Source organism: Myiozetetes cayanensis, unplaced genomic scaffold, assembly GCF_022539395.1.
Source record: "Myiozetetes cayanensis isolate MyiCay16 unplaced genomic scaffold, myiCay2020 scf652, whole genome shotgun sequence".
In the NCBI taxonomy this organism is placed as follows: Eukaryota; Metazoa; Chordata; class Aves; order Passeriformes; family Tyrannidae; genus Myiozetetes; species Myiozetetes cayanensis.
Window position 1 is genome coordinate 1 of NW_026087912.1, and position 25,115 is coordinate 25,115.

Genomic DNA, 25,115 nt, shown 5'->3' on the forward strand with positions numbered 1-25,115 from the left:
GGGAGGATTTGGGGGTCTCAGGGGGGTTTTGGGGGGTCTCAGGGAGGGTTTTTGGGGGTACTTAGGGGTCCCAGGGGTGTTTTGGGGTGCCCCAGGGGATTTTGGGGGTGCCCCAGGGGATTTTGGGGTGCCCCAGGGGGATTTTGGGGGTCTCAGGGGGTCTCTCACACTGCCTGTTGCGCCTTTCTGCATGCGCAGCTTGAGCTTCTCCTGGGGGTCAATTTGGGCTGCAAAAACGTGGGAATGGGGTCAGGAACGGGAAAAGGGGGAGGGGAGGGCAGGGAGGGGACAGGGGGAGGGGAGACGAGGACACGGAACAGCCACGGCCTGGAGACCCCCCAAACCCCCCATGGGAGACCCCCAAAGATTTGGGGGGAAACGGAGGGGAGACATCTCAGAGACCCCAAAATCCCCCAAGAGACCCCCCAAAATCCCCCAGAGACCCCCACCCACCCCAGAGTCATTCCAGGGGGTCCCTGTCCCCATTCCAAGGGGTCCCTGTTCCCATTCCAGAGGGTCCCTGCCCCCATTCCAGGGGTCCCTGTTCCCATTCCAGGGGTCCCTCTTCCCATTCCAGGGGCTGTTCCCATTCCAGAGGGTCCCTGTCCCCATTCCCAGGTCTGTCCCCATCCCAGAGGGTCCCTGTTCCCATTCCAGAGGGTCCCTGTTCCCATTCCAGAGGGTCCCTGTTCCCATTCCAGAGGGTGTCTGTCCCCATCCCAGGGGTCCCTGTCCCCATTCCAGAGGGTCCCTGTTCCCATTCCAGAGGGTCCCTGTCCCCATTCCCAGGGCTGTTCCCAGAGACCCCCCCAGTGCCACCCCAGTGTCCCAGGGACCCCAAACGTCCCCCCAGGGCCCCCCAATGTCCCCCCGGGCGCAGAGGGATCCCCCAGTGCCACCCCAGTGACCCCCAGTGTCCCCCCAGGGACCCCCAGTGTCACCCCAGGGACCCCCAGTGTCACCCCAGGGACCCCCCAGTGCCACCCCAGGGACCCCCCAGTGCCACCCCAGTGTCCCAGGGCCCCCCCAGTGTCACCCCAGGGCCCCCAATGTCACCCCAGGGACCCCCCCTGGTGACAGAGGGACCCCCCAGTGCCACCCCAGTGTCCCAGGGACCCCCTCAATGCCCCCCAGGGACACCCAATGTCACCCCAATGTCCCAGGGACCCCCAATGTCCCCCCAATGTCCCCCCAGGGACTCTCCAATGTCACCCCAATGCCCCCTCAGTGTCCAGGACCCCCAATGTCCCAGGGACTCCCCAATGTCACCCCAATGCTCCCTCAGTGTCCCAGGGACCCCCAATGTCCCCCCAGAGTCCCCCCAGAGTCCCCCCAGTGTCACCCCAATGTCCCAGGGACCCCCAGTGTCACCCCAGGGACCCCCAGAGCCCCCCCAGGGACCCAGGGACCCCCAATGTCCCCCCAGGGACCCCCCAGAGCCCCCCCAAGACCTGGCGGCGCTCCCTGAATCTGCAGAGGGGACGTCCCGTTCTTACTGACTTTGGCAGCTCCCGCCTCGGGACCCGCAGCCACCTCCGGCCTGGGAACAGCGGGAATGACGGGGAAATTGGGAATGGGGAATAATGGGGGAATTGGGAATGGGGAATGACGGGGGAATGGGAATAATGGGGAAATTGGGAATGGGGAATAATGGGGGAATTGGGAATAATGGGGGAATAACGGGGGAATGGGAATAACAGGGAATTGGGAATGGGGAATAACGGGGGAATTGGGAATAACAGGGAATGGGGAATGGGGAATAACAGGGGAATTGGGAATAATGGGGGAATGGGGAATAACGGGGGAATGGGAATAACGGGGAAATTGGGAATGGGGAATAACGAGGGAAGGGGGAATAATGGGGAAATTGGGAATGGGGAATAACGGGGAATGGGGAATAACAGGGGAATGGGAATAACGGGGGAATTGGGAATGGGGAATAACAGGGAAAATTGGGAATAGGGAATAACGGAATGGGGAATAATGGGGGAAATTGGGAATAGGGAATAACAGGGGAATGGGGAATAACAGGAGAATGGGGAATGGAAAAGGGGAAATAATAGGGGAAACAGGGGATGGGGAAGTGGGAATGGGGACAGGGAAAATGTGGAATAGGGGAGGGAGAAAATAGGGAATGGGGATGGAGAAAATGGGAATGGGGAAAATGTGGAATAGGGAAGAGAGAAAATAGGGAATGGGGATGGGGAAAATGGGAATGGGGATGGGGAAAATGTGGAATAGGGAAGAGAGAAAATAGGGAATGGGGATGGGGAAAATAGGGAATGGTAATGGGGAAAATGGGAAAATAGGGAATGGGAACAGGGAAAATGGGGGAAACAGGGAATGAGGATGGGGAAAATCTCCTTTCCCAAATCCCTGTTCCCCCTCCCCATTCCCAAATCCCTGTTTTCCCTGCCCATTCCCCAATCCCTGTTCCCCTCCCATTCCCAATCCCAATCTCCTTTCCCCAAATCCGTTTCCCCTCCCCATTCCCAAATCCCTGTCCCCCCTCCCCATTCCCAATACCCCCATTCCCCAATCCCCCACCCCTGTTTTCCCTGCCCATTCCCAATCCCTGTTTCCCTCCCCGTTCCCCAATCCCCCATTCCCCCATCCCAGTTTTCCCTGCCCATTCTCAATCCCTGTGTCCCCCTCTTCCATTCCCCATCCCTGTTTTCCCTGCCCATTCCCAATCCCTGTTTTCCCCCTTCCATTCCCAATCCCTGTTTTCCCTGCCCATTCCCAATCCCTGTTTTCCCCCCTTCCATTCCCAATCCCTGTTTACTCTGCCCATTCCCAATCCCTGTGTCCCCCCCTTCCATTCCCAATCCCTGTTTCCCTGCCCATTCCCCAATCCCCCATTCCCAATCCCTGTGTGCCCCCCTTCCATTCCCAATCCCCCCCTTCCCAATCCCTGTTTTCCCCCCCCATTCCTAATCCCCCCGTTCCCAATCCCCCATTCCCAATCCCAGTTTTCCCCCCCCATTCCCCATCCCAGTTCCCCCCTCACTTTTTCAGCTTGTCTCCGACTCCGGGCGAGGCCGGGGGGGGCCTGGGGGGTTTCTCCCGGCCGGGGCTGACGGATCGGGATCGGGGACCGGGATCGGGATCGGCTCCGGGATCGGGACCGGGATCGGCTCCGGGACTCGGCCGAGCTGCGGCTGCTCCGGGAGCTGCTCCAGCGCCGGCAGCTCCGGGAACGGCGGCCCCCGCGCCGGGAGCTGCGGGAACGGCTCCTGGGATGGGGAAAATGGGATAAAATGGGATAAAATGGGATTGGGAACTGCAGGAACGGCGGCCCCCGCGCCGGGAGCTGCGGGAACGGCTCCTGGGATGGGGAAAATGGGATAAAATGGGATAAAATGGGATTGGGAACTGCAGGAACGGCGGCCCCCGTGCCGGGAGCTCCGGGAACGGCTCCTGGACACGGGAAAAATGGGATAAAATGGGATAAAATGGGATTGGGAACTGCGGGAACGGCGGCCCCCGCGCCAGGAGCTCCAGGAACGGCTCCTGGGATGGGATAAAATGGGATAAAATGGGATTGGGAACTGCGGGAACGGCTCCTGGGATGGGATAAAATGGGATTGGGAACTGCGGGAACGGCTCCTGGGATGGGATAAAATGGGATTGGGAACTGCGGGAACGGCAGCCCCTGCGCCGGGAGCTCTGGGAACGGCTCCTGGACACGGGAAAAATGGGATTGGAAACTGTGGGAACAACAGAGAAAAGTATGGAAAGGCTGGGAAAGGCAAGGAAAGGCAGAGGAATAAAAAATAAAGGGAAAAGCTGGGAAAGGCTGGGAAATGAAGGGAAAGGCTGGGAAAGGCTGGGAAAGGCTGGGAAGGGCAGGGAAATGCTGGGAAAGGCTGGGAAGGGCTGGGAAGGGCTTGGAAAGGCAGGGAAAGGCAGGGAAAGGCAGGGAAAGGCAGGGAAAGGCAGGGAAAGGCAGGGAAAGGCAGGGAAAGCCAGGAAGCAAAGAGAAAGGCAAGGAAAGGCCAGGAAACGAAGGGAAAGGCAGGGAAAGGCAAGGAAAGGCCTGGAAATGCCAGGAAAGGAAGGGAAAGGCCGGGAAACAAAGGGAAATGCTGGGAAAGGCTGGGAAAAGTATGGAAAGGCTGAGAAGGGCAGGGAAATGCTGGGAAAGGCAGGGAAAGGCAGGGAAAGGCAGGGAAAGGCAGGGAAAGGCAGGGAAAGGCAGGGAAAGCCAGGAAGCAAAGAGAAAGGCAAGGAAAGGCCAGGAAAGGAAGGGAAAGGCAGGGAAAGGCAGGGAAAGGCTGGGAAATGAAGGGAAAGGCAGGGAAAGGAAGGGAAATGCCTGGAAATGCCTGGAAAAGCCAGGAAAAGCCGTAGTGTGGGGACAGTGGGAGGGCACTCCTGACCTGGAGCGGCGGCGGGAGCCGTAGCGATGAGCCCGCTCCGGGGAGAAGGAGCGGGAGCGGCGGCGGCCGTCGCGGGATCCCCCTCCGGAGCAGCGGCGGGAGCGGGAGCGGGAGCGGCGCCGGGAGCTGCGGGAATAGCGGCGGGAGCAGCCGGAGCCGGAGCCGCCCCCGCGGCGGGAGCGGCAGCTCGAGCGCGACGACGACGACGACGACGACGGGGACGACGAGGAGGACGAGGAGGACGGAGAGGAGCGGCGCCTGGAACGGGGAAAAACGGGATCAGCCCCCGGGATTGGGAATGCTGGGGGAAGGGGAGGGGTGGGGGGGAATCCCGGGGGTTTTATCCCGGGGAAAGGGGGGAAGGAGGAGGGTGGAGCGGCAGGGAGAGGAGGGAAGAGAGGGAAGGAGGTGGGAAAAGAGGGAAAAAGCACTGGAGTGCACTCAAATTCCAGGGAAATGGGGAAAAAGGCAGGAAAGTAGGGAAAGAGGCAGGAAAAGAGGGAAAGAGGCAGGAAAAGAGGGAAAGAGGCAGGAAAACAAGGAAGGAGGGAGGGAAAGAGAGAGGAAAAGAGAAAAGGAGGCAGGAAAAGAGGGAAGGAGGCGGGAAAAGAGGGAAGGAGGTGGGAAAAGAGGGAAGGAGGGAGGAAAATTCCCACTCCCACATTCCCACCCTCTGGAACTCCACATTCCCACCCAAACATTCCCACCCTCTGGAACTCCACACTCCCACCCCCCACATTCCCACCCTCTGGAACTCCACATTCCCACCCCCACATTCCCACCCTCTGGAACTCCACACTCCCACCCCCACATTCCCACCCTCTGGAATAGCCCCCTCAGCATTCCCGTCCCACCAGGGATCAGGGAAGGAAGGGTGGGGAAAAGCCTCCCCTGCATCCCAGGGAATGCCAGGATTGGGGAACGCTGGGATCGGGGAACGCCGGGATTGGGGAAAAGCGGGATTGGGGAATGCACGCCAGGATCTGGGAATGCCGGGATCTGGGAACACCGGGATTGGGACATGCCAGGATTGGGGGAAAAGCGGGATTGGGGACTGCCAGGATCTGGGAATGCTGGGATCGGGGAATGCCTGCTGGGATTTGGGAACGCTGAGATCTGGGACTGCCGGGATCTGGGCACTCTGGGATTGGGGACAGGGATCTGGGATTGCCAGGATCTGGGACTGCTGGGATCTGTGATTGCCGGGATCTGGGAATGCTGGGATCTGCGATTGCCGGGATCTGGGAATGCCCGTCGGGATCTGGGAATGCCAGGATCTGGGAATGCCTGTCGGGATCTGGGAATGCCTGCTGGGATCTGGGAACGCCCACTGGGATCTGGGAACGCCCACTGGGATCTGGGATTGCTGGGATCTGCGATTGCCGGGATCTGGGAACGCCGGGATCTGGGAATGCCCTCTGGGATGTGGGAATGCCGGGATCTGGGACTGCCGGGATCTGGGAAGGCACTCTGGGATCTGGGAACATCGGGATGTGGGAACGCCGGGATGTGGGAACACCCTCCGGGATGTGGGAATGCCCTCCAGGATGTGGGAGTGCCCTCCAGGATGTGGGAATGCCCTCCGGAACGTGGGAATGCCCTCTGGGATGTGGGAATGCCCTCCGGGCTGTGGGAATGCCCTCTGGGCTGTGGGAATGCCCTCTGGGATGTGGGAATGCCCTCTGGGATGTGGGCACGCTGGGATGTGGGAATGCCCTCTGGGACGCGGGAATGCCCTCTGGGATGTGGGAACGCCAGGATCTGGGAGTGCCCTCTGGGATGTGGGAACGCCCTCTGGGACGTGGGCACACCAGGATCAGGAACGCTGGGATGTGGGAATGCCCTCTGGGATGTGGGAACGCTGGGATGTGAAAACACTGGGACCTGGGACTGCTGAGATCTGGGATTGCCGGGATCTGGGATTGCTGGGATCTGGGAAGGCACTCTGGGATCTCGGAACGCCGGGATCGGGCACGCTGGGATCTGGGATTGCTGGGATGTGGGAATGCCCTCCGGGACGTGGGAACGCTGGGATGTGGGAACGCTGGGATCTGGGAATGCCCTCTGGGATGTGGGAATGCCCTCTGGGATGTGAGAACGCCGGGATCTGGGATTGCCGGTATCTGGGAACGCCGGGATGTGGGAATGCCCTCCAGGATGTGGGAACGCTGGGATGTGGGAATGCCCTCCGGGACGTGGGAATGCCCTCTGGGACGTGGGAACGCCGGCATGTGGGCACGCCCTCTGGGACGTGGGAATGCCCTCCAGGACGTGGGAATGCCCTCCAGGATGTGGGAATGCCCTCCAGGACGTGGGAATGCCCTCCAGGATGTGGGCACGCCAGGATGTGGGAATGCCCTCTGGGACGTGGTGTGCACGCACCGTGCGGACGCGCCGTGGTGGTGATGATGTTGATGATGTTGATGGTGTTGATGATGTTGGTGGTGTTGGTGCACGGCGGCGGCTCCGGGCGCCGGGCTCTTCCCGGGCATTCCGGGTCCCCGGGAAGCGGCGGCCGTGGCCGTGGCCGAGGCCTCCTCGTCGCTGCCGCCGAAGCTGGTGATGAAGGTGATCTTCTCCTCCCGCCCCAGAGACGGCGTCCGAGAGCGAGAGCGAGACCCCGACGACGACTCCGACGGGGAACTGAAACGGGCAGGGGGAGGGATGGTCCAGGAGGGAATTCTGTGGGATTTGGGAAGGGGGGTGGGGGAAAGGGGCACTCACCGCTTGTAGGGGTCGTAGGTGGGGCTGTCCCGGCGGGCGTAGCTGAGGGAACAATGATGGGATCAGGATGGGGATCGGGATGGGGAGTGGGATTGGGGTGGGAGAGGGGCAGGAAATGGGAATTGGGGATGGAGGGGGACAGGGATGGATCCCAGGGGGACAGGGACGGATCCAAGGGGGATCCAAGGGGGATCCAAGGGGTATGAAGGGGATCCAAGGGGGACAGGGATGGATCCCAGGGAGATCCAAGGGGGACAGGGATGGATCCCAGGGGGACAGGGACGGATCCAAGGGGGATCCAAGGGGTATGAAGGGGATCCAAGGGGGACAGGGATGGATTTGAGTGGCTCAGGATGGATCCAAGGGGGACAGGGAGGGATCCAAGGATGGATCCAAGGGGGACAGGGATGGATTTGAGTGGCCCAGGACAGATCCAAGGGGGACAGGAATGGATCCAAGGGAGATGAGGGGGATCCAAGGGGGATGAGGGGGATCCAAGGGGGACAGGGAGGGATCCAAGGGGGACTGGGATGGATCCAAGGGGGGACAGGGATGGATCCAAGGGGGATCCAAGGGGGACAGGGATGGATTTGAGGGGCCCAGGACAGATCCAAGGGGGACAGGAATGGATCCAAGGGGGATGAGAGGGATCCAAGGGAGATCCAGCAGGGAGGATCCAAGGGGGACTAGGGATGGATCCAAGGGGGACTGGGATGGATCCAAGGGGGACAGGGATGGATCCAAGGGGGATCCAAGGGGGACAGGGATGGATTTGAGGGCCCAGGATGGATCCAAGGGACAGGGATGGATCCCAGGAGATCCAAGGGGGACAGGATGATCCAAGGGGATCCAAGGGACAGGATGGATCCCAGGGGGACAGGGATGGATTTGAGTGGCCCAGGATGGATCCAAGGGGGACAGGGATGGATCCCAGGGGGACAGGGATGGATTTGAGTGGCCCAGGATGGATCCAAGGGGGATTCAAATGGCCAGGGATAGATCCAAGGGGGATGAGGGGGATCCAAGGGGGACAGGGATGGATCCAAGGGGGATCCAAGGGGGACAGGGATGGATCCAAAGGGGATCCAAGGAGGACAGGATGGATCCCAGTCTCCAGGGCTGGATCCAGGGCTGGATCCCAGTATCCAGAAGGATCCCAGTCTCCATGGCTGGATCCCAGTGTCCCCCCCCAGCTCCCAGTGCCCCCCATCCCACCTGGGGGGGCTGATTTTCCGTCCCTTCAGGCGTTTCTCCCGGAATTCCCTCCTCTGCCGGCGGGAGCGGCGGCCCTGGGGGGGCACCCATGGCTTGGGGGAGGGGGCACAACAGGCAGGGACCCCCCCTGGGATTTGGGAACTCCCCCCAGGGATTTGGGACCCCCCCTCAGGGATCTGGGATCCCCCCCCAGGGATTTGGGATTCCCCCCCCTGGGATTTGGGAACTCCCCCCTAGGGATTTGGGACCCCCCTCCAGGGATTTGGGACCCCCCCCAGGAATTTGGGAAACCCCTCAGGAATTTGGGACCCCCCCTGGGATTTGGGAATCCCCCCCCAGGGATTTGGGAACCTCCCAGGGATTTGGGATCCTCCCCCCAGGGATTTGGGATCCCCCCCGAGGATTTGGGAATCCCCCTCAGGGATTTGGGATACCCCCCCAGGGATCTGGGATCCCCCCCCTGGGATTTGGGAACTCCCCCCTAGGGATTTGGGACCCCCCAAGGTTTTTGGGATCCCCCCTGAGGTTTTTGGGGTCCCCCAGTTTTGTGTCCCCCCCTGAGGATTTTTGGACCCTCCTGAGATGTTTTGGCCCCCCCTGAGGTTTTTGGGGCCCCCCTGAGGATTTTGGGCCCCCCCCCAGGGTTTTTGTGTCCCCCCCTGAAGTTTTTGGGGTCCCCCCTGAGATGTTTTGGGACCCCCTGAGGATTTCAGGGCTCCCCCCAGGGGTTTTTGGGGGCCCCCAAAGGCATTTTGGGACCCTCCTGAGGGTTTTGGGGCTCCCCCTCCAGTTTTTGTGTCTCCCCTGAGGTTTTTAGGACCCCCCCAAGGTTTTTGGGACCCCCCTGAAGTTTTTGGGGCCCCCCTGAGGTTTTTGGGGCCCCCCTGAGGATTTTGGGGTCCCCCCTGAGGTTTTTAGGACCCCTCTGAGGATTTTGGGGCCCCCAAAGGCATTTTTGGACCCTCCTGAGATGTTTTGGCCCCCCCTGAGGTTTTTGGGGTCCCCCCTGAGGATTTTGGGGTCCCCCCGAGGATTTTGGGGTCCCCCCTGAGTTTTTTGGGGTCCCCCTGAGGATTTTGGGCCCCCCCTCACCGAGTACATGGCCTTCTCCTCCTCCAAGGCTTTGGCATTTTTGATGGCCTCGGCCTCCTCCTTGTCCTTCCTCAGCATCCTGGGGGCAAGAAAAGCAAATTAAAATGAAATTAAAGAAGATAAAAAATAAAATGAAATAAAATAAAGTCAACTAAAATAAAATAAAGTGAAATAAAGTAAAATAAAAAGTGAAATAAAGCAAAAGGAAGGAAAAAAACCCCAGAAAAATAAACCAGAGGATAAGCAAATAAAGCTAAAACAAAGTAAAAATAAAATAATTTAAAGTAAAATAAATGATATGAAGTAAAATAAATGATATAAAGTAAACTGAATGAAAAGAAAACAAAACTAAGCTAAAACTGAAAAGAAAATAAAGCTAAAACAAAATAAAGTAAAAATAAAATAATTTAAAGTAAAATTAAAATTATATAAAGTAAAATAAATGATATAAAGTAAACTGAATGAAAAGCAAATAAAACAAAGCTAAAAGAAAATAAAAATAAAATAATTTAAAGTAAAATAAACGATATAAAGTAAACTGAATGAAAAGTAAATAAAACAAAACCAAAACAAAATGAAAATAAAATAATTTAAAGTAAAATAAATGATATAAAGTAAAATAAATGAAAATAAAGCTAAAACAAAATAAAAATAAAATAATTTAAAGTAAAATAAATGATATAAAGTAAAATAAATGATATAAAGTAAATTAAATGAAAAGCAAAATAAAAAAAAAAAATAAAATACAGCCAAATAAAATAAAAACCCAAAGTAGAATATAATTACAGGACACAAAAATAGAACAAAACTGAACAAAATAAAACACAGCGAAAGAAAATAAGATAAAAATAAAATGAAGCAAAATAAAAATGATGATAAAGGTAAAAATAAAGTAAAATAAAAAAAGAAGTAAAATGAGATAAAACAATGTAAGGTAAAAATAAGATAAAAATAAAATAAAATAAAATAAAATTAAAATAAAATAAATAAAATAAGAATAAAATAAAATAAAATAAAATAAAAATAAAATAAAAATAAAATAATAAAATAAAATAAAATAAAATAAAAATAAAATAAAATAATAAAATAAAATTAAATTAAAATAAAAATAAAATAAAAATAAAATAATAAAATAAAATAAAATAAAATAAAAATAAAATAAAATAATAAAATAAAATTAAAATAAAATAAAAATAAAATAAAATAAAAATAAAATAAAGTAAAAATAGAATAAAATAAAATAAAAATAAAATAAAAATAAAATAAAATATAAATAAAATAAAGTAAAAATAAAATAAAATAAAAATATAAAACAAAATAAAATAATAAAATAAAATTAAAATAAAATAAAAATAAAATAAAATAAAATCAGATGAAGTAAAATAAAGTGAGACACAGCAAAACAAAATAAAATAGAATAAAATACACTAAAGTAAAACAAAGCAAAATTAAATAAAATAAAGCAAAGCGAAACAAAATAAGTTAAGGTAAAATAAATTAAGGCAAAACAAACTAAAGCAAAATAAAATTTAAAAAAGGGGAATAAAGCAGGGAGTGCAGGAACCCAAAGGGAACCCAAAGGGAACCCACGGCCCGGCCCATCCCCACCTGACGAAATCTCCCTCGGCCATCCCGTAGGTCGTGGCCTGTTTGTTCAGATCCGCCACCTGCTCCTGGTTCAGCTCGTCCACGTCCACCTCCACGTCTGGGAACGGTGGAGCACGGAATTCCGCAATGTGGGAATGGGGGGGGATTTACAGCTATGTATCCCCAAATTCCCAACATCCCCAGCATTCCCGGGGATTTGGGAACGCGGGGATGGATCCAGCTCCATAGCCCGAAATTTCCACCATTCCATCCCCACCATTCCCAACATTCCCACCATTCCATCCCCAGGGATTTGGGAATGCGGGGGGGATCCAGCCCCATTCCCACCATCCCATCCCCAGGGATTTGGGAACAAGGTGGGGGAATTAAAGCTATGTACCCCCAAATTCCCAACATTCCATCCCCAGCATCCCCGGGGATTTGGGAACAGGGGGATGGATCCAGCCCCATATCCCGAAATTCCCACCATTCCATCCCCAGAGAGTTTGGAACATGGGGATGGATCCAGCCCCATTCCCACCATTCCATCCCCAGGGATTTGGGAACATGGGGATGGATCCAGTCCCATTCCCACCATCCCAGGGGATTCGGGAACGCGGGGATGGATCCAGCTCCGTACCCCCAAATTCCCAGCATTCCCAGCATCCCCGGGGATTTGGGAACAGGGGGATGGATCCAGCTCCATATCCCAAAATTCCCAGCATTCCCAGCATCCCCAGGGATTTGGGAACAGGGGGATGGATCCAGCTCTGTACCCCCAAATTCCCAACATTCCCAGCATTCCCGGGGATTTGGGAACAGGGGGATGGATCCAGCTCCGTACCCCGAAATTCCCACCATTCCATCCCCACCATCCCCACCATTCCCACCATTCCCAGGGATTCGGGAACGTGGGGATGGATCCAGCTCCGTATCCCGAAATTCCCAACATTCCATCCCCACCATTCCCACCATTCCCACCATTCCCACCATTCCCAGCATCCCCAGGGATTTGGGAACGCGGGGAGGGATCCAGCCCCATTCCCACCATCCCATCCCCAGGGATTTGGGAACAAGGGGGGGGGATTTACAGCTATGTACCCCCAAATTCCCAACATTCCATCCCCACCATCCCAGGGGATTCAGGAATGTGGGGATGGATCCAGCTCCATATCCCGAAATTCCCACCATTCCATCCCCGGGGATTTGGGAACAGGGGGATGGATCCAGCTCTGTACCCCCAAATTCCCACCATTCCATCCCCGGGGATTTGGGAATGCGGGGATGGATCCAGCTCCGTACCCCCAAATTCCCAACATTCCCAGCATCCCCGGGGATTTGGGAACAGGGGGATGGATCCAGCTCTGTACCCCCAAATTCCCAACATTCCCAGCATCCCCGGGGATTTGGGAATGCGGGGGTGGATCCAGCCCGCATCCCAAATTCCCAACATTCCCAGCATCCCCGGGGATTTGGGAACAGGGGGATGGATCCAGTCCCGTGCCCCAAAATTCCCACCATTCCCAGCATCCCCAGAGAGTTTGGAACATGGGGATGGATCCAGCCCCATTCCCAACATTCCCAGCATTGCTGGGGATTTGGGAATGTGGGGGTGGATCCAGCTCCATAGCCCGAAATTCCCATCATTCCCAGGAATTTGGGAACAGGGGGATGGATCCAGCCCCATTCCCACCATTCCATCCCCGGGGATTTGGGAACAGGGGGATGGATCCAGCCCCATTCCCACCATTCCATCCCCGGGGATTTGGGAACAGGGGGATGGATCCAGCCCCATTCCCACCATTCCATCCCAGGGGATTCGGGAATGTGGGGATGGATCCAGCTACGTACCCCCAAATTCCCAACATTCCCAGCATTCCCGGGGATTTGGGAATGTGGGGATGGATCCAGCCCCATAGCCTGATAGTCCCACCATTCCCTCCATTCCCAGAGAGTTGGGAACGTGGGGATGGATCCAGCTCCATAGCCCGATATTCCCACCACTCCCCCCATCCCCTCCATCCCCAGCATTCCCAACATTCCCACCATCCCCAGCATTCCCAGGGATTCAGGAACATGGGGATGGATCCAGCCCCATCCCCCGAAATTCCCATCATTCCATCCCCAACATTCCCGGGGATGCAGGAACAGGAGGATGGATCCAGCCCCATTCCCACCATCCCCACCATCCCATCCCCAGGGATTCAGGAACGCAGGGCTGGTTCCCTCATTCCCATCCCCATTCCCAGAATCCCCCCCATTCCCAGAATTCCCCATTCTCAGGATTCCAGAACACGGAATGATCCCCCCATTCCCAGAATTCCCCCATTCCCAGAATTCCCCCATTCTCAGAATTCCCCCCATCCCCAGAATTCCCCCTATTCCCAGAATTCTCCCATTCCAGGGACTCAGGACATGGCTTCCCCCCATTCCCAGCAATTCCCCCATTCCCAGAATTCCCCCATTCCCAGAATCCCCCCATTCCAGTACCGATGTCAGGGATCACTTCATCCTCGTCCGAGTTGGAATCCTCCTCGGAATCCTCGTCCTCCGCCCGCTTTTCCAGGGAATTCTCCAGCTCGGCCACGGTGCTGTCCTCGTAGGTGTAGCCGATGGAGGCTTTCTTCTCCGCCAGCCTGAGGGGAAATCCCGGGAATGCCTCGCTCCCAGCACTTTTCCCAAGGTTTGCCAGCCAGGACCTTCCCTTGGGAACGATCCCGGCCCTTTTCCTTGGATTTGAGGGGCAGGAACAGCCCCAAGTGAGGAAAACCCACCCTGGGAGAGGGAAAACCGGGAATGTCGGAGCAGGGGCCGTTCCAGAGGGCACATTCCCAGTACAGGATGTTCCCTTGGGAACGATCCCAGCCCTTCTCCCTGGATTTGAGGAGCACGAAGAGCCCCAAGTGGGGACAAACCCTTTTCCCTGGATTGGAGGAGTAGGAACAGCCCCAATTCCAGTCCTAGTTGGGGACAATCCCAACCAAAGGGCTCAATCCCAACTTGGAACAGGGAAATCCGGGAATTTCGGAGCAGGGGCCGTTCCAGAGGCTCTGGAGCCACATTCCCAGTACAGGACATTCCCTTGGGAATGATCCCAGCTCTTTTCCATGGATTTGAGGGGCAGGAACGGCCCCAAGTGGGGACAAACCACACTGGGAGAGGGAAAACTGGGAATGCCAGAGCAGGGGTCGTTCCAGAGGGCACATTCCCAGTACAGGACATTCCCTTGGGAACGATCCCAGCCCTTTTCTATGGATTTGAGGGGCAGGAAAAGCCCCAATTCCAGCCCTAGTTGGGGACAATCCCAACCAAGGGGCTCAATCCCAAGTTGGAACAGGGAAAACCGGGAATTTCGGAGCAGGGGCCGTTCCAGAGGCTCTGGAGCCACATTCCCAGCACGGGACATTCCCTTGGGAAGGATCCAAGCCCTTTTCCGTGGATTTGAGGGGCAGGAATGGCCCCAATTCCAGCCCAAAGTGGGGACAAACCACCCTGGGAGAGGGAAAACCGGGAATGCCGGAGTAGGGGCCGTTCCAGAGGGCACATTCCCAGCACAGGACGTTCCCTTGGGAATGATCCCAGCCCTTTTTCCTTGGATTTGAGGGGCAGGAACGGCCCCAAGTGAGGGAAAACCCACCCTGGGAGAGGGAAAACTGGGAATGCCAGAACAGGGGCCATTCCAGAGGCTCTGGAGCCACATTCCCAGCACGGGACATTCCCTTGGGAACGATCCAAGCCCTTCTCCATGGATTTGAGGGGCAGGAACAGCCCCAATTCCAGCCCAATGTGGGGACAAACCACACTGGGAGAGGGAAAACTGGGAATGCCGGAGTAGGGGCCGTTCCAGAGGCCCTGGAGCCACATTCCCAGTACAGGACATTCCCTTGGGAAGGATCCAAGCCCTTCTCCCTGGATTTGAGGGGCAGGAACGGCCCCAATTCCAGCCCTGGTTGGGGACAATCCCAACCAAGGGGCTCAATCCCAACCCTGGGAGAGGGAAAACTGGGAATTTCGGAGCAGGGGTTGTTCCAGAGGCTCTGGAGTCACATTCCCAGCACAGGACATTCCCTTGGGAACAATCCCAGCCCTTCTCCCTGGATTTGTGGGGCAGGAACAGCCCCAAGTGAGGAAAAACCCACCCTGGGAGAGGGAAAACCGGGAATGCCGGAGCAGGGGCCGTTCCAGAGGGCACATTCCCTTGGGAAGGATCCAAGCCCTTTTCCCTGGATTTGTGGGGCAGGAATGGCCCCAATTCCAGCCCAAAGTGGGGACAAACCACACTGGGAGAGGGAAAACCGGGAATGCCGGAGCAGGGGCCGTTCCAGAGGGCACATTCCCAGTACAGGATGTTCCCTTGGGAAGGATCCCAGCCCTTTTCCATGGATTTGAGGGGCAGGAACTGCCCCAATTCCAGCCCAATGTGTGGACAAACCACACTGGGAGAGGGAAAACTGGGAATGCCGGAGCAGGGGCCGTTCCAGAGGCTCTGGAGCCACATTCCCAGCACAGGACATTCCCTTGGGAAGGATCATTCCCTTTTTTTATCTCCCACCCTGGATCTGAGGGGCAGGAAGAGCCCCAATTCCAAGAAGATTCCCTCCAATGTGGGGACAATCCCAACCGAGGGGCTCAATCCCAACCCTGGGAGAGGGAAATCCGGGAATTTCGGAGCAGGGGCCGTTCCAGAGGCCCTGAAATTCCCTGGAATTCCCTCTCCCAGGAATATTTTCCCCACTCACTTCTTCTTCTCCTCCTCGTTGGGTTTCTGGAGGCCCCCGTAGAGCTCGTCGATGTAGATCTGGTACAGGCACTGCTCCTCCGAGACTGAGAGAGCCATTAACCAATTAATTAACCCCTTAATTAACCCCGGGGGGGCCCAAGGGGGTGGAATTCCCGCTGGGAATGCTGGGGAAGGGGGAAAGGGGGGCACTCACTGCCAGCAAAGTCGTTCTGCACCAGCCCCCGGTAGCGCTCGTAGTTGCATTTACGCTCGTCCGACTCCTGCTCCGGGGAGCTGGAATGGCAGGGAAAAATGGGATTTAGGGGGAAAATGGATTTGGGGGGAAAATGGGATTTGGGGGTTAAGTGGGGTTTGGGGGTTAAATGATTTGGGGGAAAATGGGATTTGGGGGAAAATGATTGGGGGAAAATGATTTGGGAGGGGAATGATTTGGGAAAATGGGATTTGGGGGGAAAATGGGATTTGGGGGAAATGGGATTTGGGGGTTAAATTGGGATTTGGGAATGGGATTTGGGGGAAATTGGGATTTGAGGTGAGGTAGATTTTGAGAGTTAAATGTGGATTTGGGAGGTTAAATGGGATTTGGGGGAAAATGGGATTTGGGGGAAAATGGGATTTGGGGGGAAATGGGATTTGGGGGGAAAATGGGATTTGGGGGTTGAGTGTGGATTTGGGGGTTAAATGGGATTTGGGGGTTAAATGTGGGATTTCAGAGGGTCAGACAGGGATTTTGGGGGTTAAATGTGGATTTTCAGGGGAAATGTGGATTTTGGGGGTTAAATGTGAATTTGGGGGATAAATGGGGATTTGGGGGAAAATTGGGATTTGGGGGAAAATGGGATTTGGGGGAGGGAATTGGGGATTTGGGGGAAAATTGGGATTTGGGGGTTAAATGGGATTTGGGGGAAAATGGGATTTGGGGGGGAAAATGGGATTTGGGGGAAAATGGATTTGGGGGAAATGGGATTTGGGGGGAAAATGGGATTTGGGGGGGAAAATGGGATTTGGGGGGGAAAATGGGACTGGGGAAATGGAGGAACGGTCCTGGGTGAGGGAAAACCCACCCTGGGAGAGGGAAAACTGGAATGCCAGAACAGGGGCCATTCCCAGAGGCTCTGGAGCCACATTCCCAGCACGGACATTCCTCGGGAATCGCATCCCGGCCCTTCTCCAGGATTTTGAGGGGCAGGAACAGCCCCAAGTGGTGAGGACAAACCCACCCTGGGGAGGGAAACTGGGAATGCCGGAGCAGGGGCCGTTCCAGAGGGCACATTCCCAGTACAGGACATTCCCTTGGGAATGATCCCAGCTCTTTTCCATGGATTTGAGGGGCAGGAAAAGCCCCAACCCAGCCCTGGCTGGGGACAATCCCAACCAAGGGGCTCTAATCCCAACCCTGGGAGAGAGGGAAAACTGGGAATGTCGGAGCAGGGGCCGTTCCAGAGGCGCACATTCCCAGCAGGACATTCCCTTGGGAACGATCCCAGCCCTTTTCCATGGATTTGAGGGGCAGAACAGCCCCAGCTGCGGAATATCCCACCTCTGGGATGAGGGACAATCCGGGAATGCTGGAGCAGGGCCGATCCATTCCCTCCCAGTTCTTCTCCCCTGGATTTGAGGGGCAATCCCAACCAAGGGGGACAACCCGTGGGAGAGGGAAAACCGGGAATGCCGGAGCAGGGACCGTTCCAGAGGGCACATTCCCAGTACAGGACGTTCCCTTGGGAATGATCCCAGCCCTTTTCCATGGATTTGAGGGGTAGGAACTGCCCCAATTCCAGCCCAATGTGGGGACAACCCACCCTGGGAGAGGGAAAACCAGGAATGCCGGAGCAGGGGCTGTTCCAGAGGCTCTGGAGTCACATTCCCAGTACAGGACATTCCCTTGGGAAGGATCATTCCCTTTTTTTATCTCCCACCCTGGATCTGAGGGGCAGGAAGAGCCCCAATTCCAAGAAGATTCCAGCCCATTCTGGGGACAATCCCAACCGAGGAGCTCAATCCCAACCCTGGGAGAGGGAAATCCGGGAATTTCGGAGCAGGGGCCGTTCCAGAGGCCCTGAAATTCCCTGGAATTCCCTCTCCCAGGAATATTTTCCCCACTCACTTCTTCTTCTCCTCCTCGTTGGGTTTCTGGAGGCCCCCGTAGAGCTCGTCGATGTAGATCTGGTACAGGCACTGCTCCTCCGAGACTGAGAGAGCAATTAACCAATTAATTAACCCCTGAATTAACCCTGGGGGCCCAAGTGGGTGGAATTCCCGCTGGGAATGCTGTGGGAAGGGGAAAGGAGGCACCCACTGCCAGCAAAGTCGTTCTGCACCAGCCCCCGGTAGCGCTCGTAGTTGCATTTACGCTCGTCCGACTCCTGCTCCGGGGAGCTGGGAATGGCAGGGAAAAATGGGATTTGGGGGAAATGGGATTTGGGGGGAAATGGGATTTGGGGAAATGGGATTTGGGGGAAATGGGATTTGGGGGAAAATGGGATTTGGGGGGAAATATGGGATTTGGGGGGGAAAATGGACTTGGGGAAAAATGGGATTTGGGGGGGAATGGGATTTGGGGGAAATTGGAATTTGGGAGGTTAAATTGGGATTTGGGGGGGAATAGATTTGGGGAAATGGATTGGGGGAAATGGATTTGGGGGAAATGGGATTTGGGGGGAAAATGGGATTTGGGGGAAAATGGGATTTGGGGGAAATGGGATTTGGGGGGTAGATTGGATTTGAGGGGGTAAATGTGGATTTGGGGGTTAAAATGTGGGATTTGGGAGACGGGATTTTGGGGGGAATGGGATTTGTGGGTTAAATGTGGGATTTGGGGGTTAAATGGGATTTGGGGGGATTTGGGGAATGGGATTGGGGGTTAAATTGGGTGGGATTTGGGGGAAAATGGGATTTGGGGGGAAATGTTTGGGATGGTTGGGGGAAAATGGGATTTAGGGGGAAAATGGGATTTGGGGGGAAATGGGATTTGGGGGGGAAATGGGATTTGGGGGAAAATGGGATTTGGGGGAAATGGGATTTGGGGGAAAATGGGATTTGGGGGAAATGGGATTTGGGGGAAAAATGCGGATTTGGGGTAAATGTGGATTGGGGGGTGGAATATGGGATTGGGGGTAAATGATTTGGGGGAAATTGGGGATTTGGGGGAAAATGGGATTTGGGGGAAAATGGGATTGGGGAAATGGGATTAAGGATTTGGGAGTTTGGGGGAAATTGGGATTTGGGGGGTAAGGGGGTTTGGGGGTTAAATTGGGATTTCAGAGGGTCAGACAGGGATTTTGGGGGTTAAGTGTGGATATTCAGGGGTTAAATGTGGATTTTGGGGGAAAATGGGATTTGGGGGGTTAAGTGTGGAATTTGGGGGGTTAAATTGGGATTTGGGGGAAAATGGTATTTGGGGGGGAAATTGGGATTTGGGGAGAAAATGGGATTTGGGGGAAAATGGATTTGGGGGAAATTGGGATTTGGGGGGGGAAAATGGGATTTGTGGGGGGGAATGTGGGATTTGGGGGGTTAAATGTGGGATTTCAGAGGGTCAGACAGGGATTTTGGGGGGTTAAATGGGGATTTTGGGGGGTTAAATGTGATCTTTTGTTTTGTTTTTTTTCCTTCCCTTCCACTTTAATTCTGGAATATTCCCAGTGGGATTTTCCCAGGGATTCTTCGGGAAATCTGCACTCACAGGGCGCCTCCAGAAGAGGTTTTGGGATGGGGTTTGGGACCCCCAAACTTTGCTGGGATGGGGTTTTTTTTCCCTCCTATTTTAACTCCGGAATATTCCCAACTCTGGGATCTCAGAGCTGCCCAATCCCATGGGATTTTCCCAGGGGAATTCCCGGGAATGCTGCACTCACGTGGGTCTCAGCAGGGCCGGGGATGGGGTTTGGGACCCCCAAACTCTGCTGGGATGGGGTTTTTTTTCCTCCTATTTTAACTCTGGAATATTCCCGGCTGTGGGACCCCAAATCCCGTGGGATTTTCCCAGGGGAATTCCCGGGAATGCTGCACTCACTGGGTCCAGAAGGACCTGGGATGGGGTTTGGGACCCCTGGAGTTTCCTGGAATTGAGGGGTTTTTTCCCTCCTATTTTAACTCTGGAATATTCCCAGCTGTGGGACCCCAAATCCCGTGGGATTTTCCCTGGAATTCCCGGGAATGCTGCACTCACGTGGGGCTCAGCAGGGCCGGGGTGTACATGGGGATGAAGTCGAGGTGGGCGCGGACATCGAAGCGGTCGATCATGTTGTTGGTGTCCCCCTGCCAGGGCATCCTGCCGGGAAAAAACGGGATCCTCTGGATCCACCGGAGCGGGAACGGCCCCTGGGATGGGGCAGGAACCCCTGGGATGGGGCAGAAACCCCTGGGATGGGGCAGGAACCCCTGGGATGGGGCAGGAACCCCTGGGATGGGCACAGGAACCCCTGGATGGGGCAGAACCCCTGGGATGGGGCAGGAACCCCTGGGATGGGAACAGGAACCTCTGGAATGGGCACAGGAACCCCCTGGGATGGGGCAGGAACCCCTGGGATGGGCACAGGAACCCCTGGGATGGGCACAGGAACCCCTGGGATGGGCACAGGAACCCCCTGGGATGGGGCAGGAACCCCTGGGATGGGGCAGGAACCCCTGGGATGGGCACAGGAACCCCTGGGATGGGCACAGGAACCCCTGGGATGGGCACAGGAACCCCTGGGATGGGCACAGGAACCCCTGGAATGGGGCAGGAACCCCTGGGATGGGGCAGGAACCCCTGGGATGGGGACAGGAATCCCTGGATGGGCACAGGAACCCCTGGGATGGGCACAGGAACCCCTGGGATGGGCACAGGAACCCCTGGGATGGGCACAGGAACCCCTGGGATGGGGCAGGAACCCCTGGGATGGGGCAGGAACCCCTGGGATGGGCACAGGAACCCCTGGGATGGGCACAGGAATCTCTGGGATGGGCACAGGAATCTCTGGGATGGGGCAGGAACCCCCTGGGATGGGTCCAGGAACCCCTGGGATGGGCACAGGAACCCCAGGGATGGGCACAGGAACCCCTGGGATGGGCACAGGAACCCCCTGGGATGGGCACAGGAACCCCTGGGATGGGCACAGGAACCCCTGGGATGGGGCAGGAACCCCTGGGATGGGCACAGGATCCCCTGGGATGGGCACAGGAACCCCTGGGATGGGCACAGGAACCCCTGGGATGGGCACAGGAACCCCTGGGATGGGCACAGGATCCCCTGGGATGGGCACAGGAACCCCCTGGGATGGGCACAGGAACCCCTGGGATGGGGCAGGAACCCCTGGGATGGGCACAGGGCACAGGAACCCCTGGGATGGGCACAGGAACCCCTGGGATGGGCACAGGAATCTCTGGGATGGGGCAGGAACCCCCTGGGATGGGCACAGGAACCCCTGGGATGGGGCAGGAACCCCTGGGATGGGTACAGGAACCCCTGGGATGGGCACAGGAACCCCTGGGATGGGGCAGGAACCCCTGGGATGGGCACAGGAACCCCTGGGATGGGCACAGGAACCCCTGGGATGGGCACAGGAACCCTGGGATGGGGCAGGAACCCCTGGGATGGGCACAGGAACCCCTGGGATGGGCACAGGAACCCTGGGATGGGCAAAGGAACCCTGGGATGGGCACAGGAACCCCTGGGATGGGGCAGGAACCCCTGGGATGGGCACAGGAACCCCTGGGATGGGCACAGAACCCCTGGGATGGGCACAGAACCCCTGGGATGGGCACAGAACCCCTGGGATGGGCACAGGAACAACCCCCACCCCCCCAAATCCCTCCTCATGGCCCCCCGACTCCCTCAGATTCCCAAGGGATTCCCATCAATTCCTCAAGGGATTCCCACAAATTCCCCAGGGATTCCCACAAATTCCTCAAGGGATTCCCTCGAATTCCCAAGGGATTCCTATAAATTCCCCAAGGGATTCCCACAAATTCCTGGCTGTTTACCCCTCCCTGAAATTCCCCAGGGATTCCCACAGAATTCCCAAGGGATTCCCTCAAATTCCCGGTTGTTTCCCCTCCTCCCCGAATTCCCAAGGGATTCCCACAAAATCCTGTTTCCCCCCCCCCCCGAATTCCTCAGGGATTCCCCCCAAATTTCCAAGGGATTCCCACAAATTTCCAGCGGTTTCCCCCTTCCCAAATTCCCAACTTTTTCCCCCAAATTCTCAACCGATTCCCCCCCGGGATTCCCGACTGATCATCCTGAACTCCCAGCTAATTCCCAACTGATTCCCCCAAATTCCCAACTGATTCCTGACTCTCCCCCCTCACTCTCAACTGCTTCCCCCTCATTCCTGAGTTATCCCGTGGCATTCCCGAGTTATCCCATGGCATTCCCGAGTGCTCCCCTGGGCATTCCCAAGCTCTCCCATTGCCATTCCCGGTCTCTCCCCATGTCATTCCCAGTCTCTCCCATATCATTCCCAGTCTCTCCCATTGTCATTCCCACTGTCATTCCCAGTCTCTCCTGTGTCATTCCCAAGCTCTCCCTTTCTCATTCCTGGCTTATCCCACAGCATTCCCCACTGTTCCTGTGTCATTCCCAGTCTCTCCTGTGTCATTCCCAGGCTCTCCCACTGCCATTCCCAGTCTCTCCCATTGTCATTCCCAGGTTATCCCATGTCATTCCCAGTCTCTCCTGTGCCATTCCCAGGCTCTCCCTTTGTCATTCCTGGCTTATCCCACAGCATTCCCCATTGTTCCTGTGTCATTCCCAGTCTCTCCCCATGTCATTCCCAGTCTCTCCCATTGTCATTCCCAGTCTCTCCCATATCATTCCCAGGTTATCCCATGGTCATTCCCAGTCTCTCCCGTGTCATTCCCGGTCTCTCCTGTGTCATTCCTGGGTTATCCCACAGCAGTCCCAGTCTCTCCCATTGTCATTCCCAGGTTATCCCATGCCATTCCCAGTCTCTCCTGTGTCATTCCCATTGTCATTCCCGAGCTCTCCCTGGGCATTCCCAAGTGTTCCCACAGCATTCCCAGTCTCTCCCATTGTCATTCCCGGTCTCTCCTGTGTCATTCCTGTGTCATTCCTGGTCTCTCCCTGTGTCATTCCCAGGTTATCCCACAGCATTCCCAGTCTCTCCTGTGTCATTCCCCAGGTTATCCCATGGTCATTCCCAGTCTCTCCCATATCATTCCCAATGTCTCCCATGTCATTCCCAGTCTCTCCCGTGTCATTCCTGAGCATTCCCTGGGCATTCCCAAGTGTTCCCACAGCATTCCCAGGCTCTCCCATTGTCATGTCCCAGTCTCTCCCATGTCATTCCCATTGTCATTCCCGAGCTCTCCCTTTCTCATTCCTGACTTATCCCACAGCATTCCCCACTGTTCCCATTGCCATTCCCAGTGTTCCCATTGCCATTCCCAGGCTATCCCACAGCATTCCCAGGTGTTCCCAGTGCCATTCCCAGTGTTCCCATGGTCATTCCCAGTGTTCCCATTGCCATTCCCAGTGTTCCCAGTGCCATTCCCAGTGTTCCCATGGTCATTCCCAGTGTTCCCAGTGCCATTCCCAGTGTTCCCATTGCCATTCCCAGTGTTCCCAGTGCCATTCCCACTGTTCCCATTGCCATTCCCAGTGTTCCCATTGCCATTCCCAGTGTTCCCAGTGCCATTCCCAGTGTTCCCAATGCCATTCCCAGTGTTCCCGTGGTCATTCCCAGTGTTCCCAGTGCCATTCCCGGTGTTCCCAGTGCCATTCCCAGTGTTCCCATTGCCATTCCCGGTGTTCCCAGTGCCATTCCCAGTGTTCCCATTGCCATTCCCAGTGTTCCCAGTGCCATTCCCAGTGTTCCCATTGCCATTCCCAGTGTTCCCAGTGCCATTCCCAGGCTATCCCACAGCATTCCCAGTGTTCCCAGTGCCATTCCCAGTGTTCCCAGTGCCATTCCCAGTGTTCCCATTGCCATTCCCAGTGTTCCCAGTGCCATTCCCAGTGTTCCCATTGCCATTCCCAGTGTTCCCATTGCCATTCCCAGTGTTCCCATGGTCATTCCCAGTGTTCCCAGTGTCATTCCCAGTGTTCCCATGGTCATTCCCAGTGTTCCCATTGCCATTCCCAGGCTATCCCACAGCATTCCCAGTGTTCCCAGTGCCATTCCCAGTGTTCCCAGTGCCATTCCCAGTGTTCCCATGGTCATTCCCAGTGTTCCCAGTGCCATTCCCAGTGTTCCCATTGCCATTCCCAGTGTTCCCAGTGCCATTCCCAGTGTTCCCATGGTCACTCCCAGTGTTCCCAGTTCCACTCCCAGTGTCTCCCATTGCCATTCCCAGTGTTCCCATGGTCATTCCCAGTGTTCCCATTGCCATTCCCAGTGTTCCCAGTGCCATTCCCAGTGTTCCCAGTGCCATTCCCAGTGTTCCCAGTGCCATTCCCGTGGGAATTCCTCACATGTTGACGGGGCTCTCTGCCGCCAGGGCCACGGCCGAGTCCAGGTGCACTTTGCAGGCGCGGCCGTGAACCTGCAGGAACTGAGCCGGGTCCTTTTTCTGGGAAAAACACCCGGAAAAACGGAGGGGACGTGAGGGAAAACGGAAGGGATGATCCCAGAGAACCCCAGACTGGGACAGGGAGCCCCCAAATATCCCAAAAACCTTCCCAAACTGGGATAGGGAGTCCTAAATTGGGAGAGGGAGCCCCAAATATCCCAAAAACCTTCCCAAACTGGGAGAGGGAGTCCTAAATTGGGAGAGGGAGCCCCCAAACTGGGAGAGGGAGCCCCCAAACTGGGAGAGGGAGCCACAAACTGGGAGAGGGAGCCACAAACTGGGAGAGGGAGCCACAAACTGGGAGAGAGAGCCCCCAAACTGGGAGAGGGAGCCCCCAAATATCCCAAAGACCTTCCCAAACCGGGAGAGGGAGCCCCAAACCGGGAGAGGGAGCCCCAAATCGGGCCAAGGACCTCCCAAACTGGGAGAGGGAGCCACAAATCGGGACAAGGACCCCTCAAACCGGGTCAAGGACCCCCCAAACCAGGATAGAGATCCCCCAAATCGGGTCAAGGTCCCCCCAAAGTGGGACAAGGGCCCCCCAAACCGGGACCCCCCAAACAGGGACAGGGACCCCCAAAACCGGGACAGGGACCCCCCAAACTGGGACAAGGACCCCCCAAACTGGGACAGGGACCCCCCAAACCGGGACAGGGGCCCCCCAAACCAGGCCAGGGACCCCCCAAACTGGGTCAAGGACCTCTCAAAGTGGGACAAGGGCCCCCCAAACCGGGACCCCTCAAACCGGGACAGGGACTCCCCAAACAGGGACAGGGACCCCTCAAACCAGGTCAAGCCCCCCCTAAACAGGGAGAGGAACCCCTCCAAACCGGGACAGGGATCCCCAAACTGGGACC

General features: G+C 55.7%; 1 protein-coding gene across 1 annotated transcript; it reads right to left on the reverse strand.

Annotated features, from left to right (window-relative positions):
• Positions 1 to 168: 168 nt before the first annotated feature.
• On the reverse strand, positions 169 to 24,767 carry LOC126651521 (CLK4-associating serine/arginine rich protein-like; the record flags this gene model as incomplete). The annotated part of the gene is given in 15 exon segments (XM_050337440.1): positions 169 to 227; positions 1,497 to 1,540; positions 3,011 to 3,094; positions 3,096 to 3,236; positions 4,383 to 4,640; positions 6,765 to 7,025; positions 7,107 to 7,148; positions 8,322 to 8,395; positions 9,414 to 9,492; positions 11,022 to 11,118; positions 13,491 to 13,636; positions 15,740 to 15,824; positions 15,935 to 16,014; positions 19,913 to 20,014; positions 24,161 to 24,767. Coding segments are annotated over 15 exon segments (1,554 nt in total), but the record flags the coding sequence as incomplete, so codon positions are not given.
• Between the last annotated feature and the right edge of the window lie 348 nt (positions 24,768 to 25,115).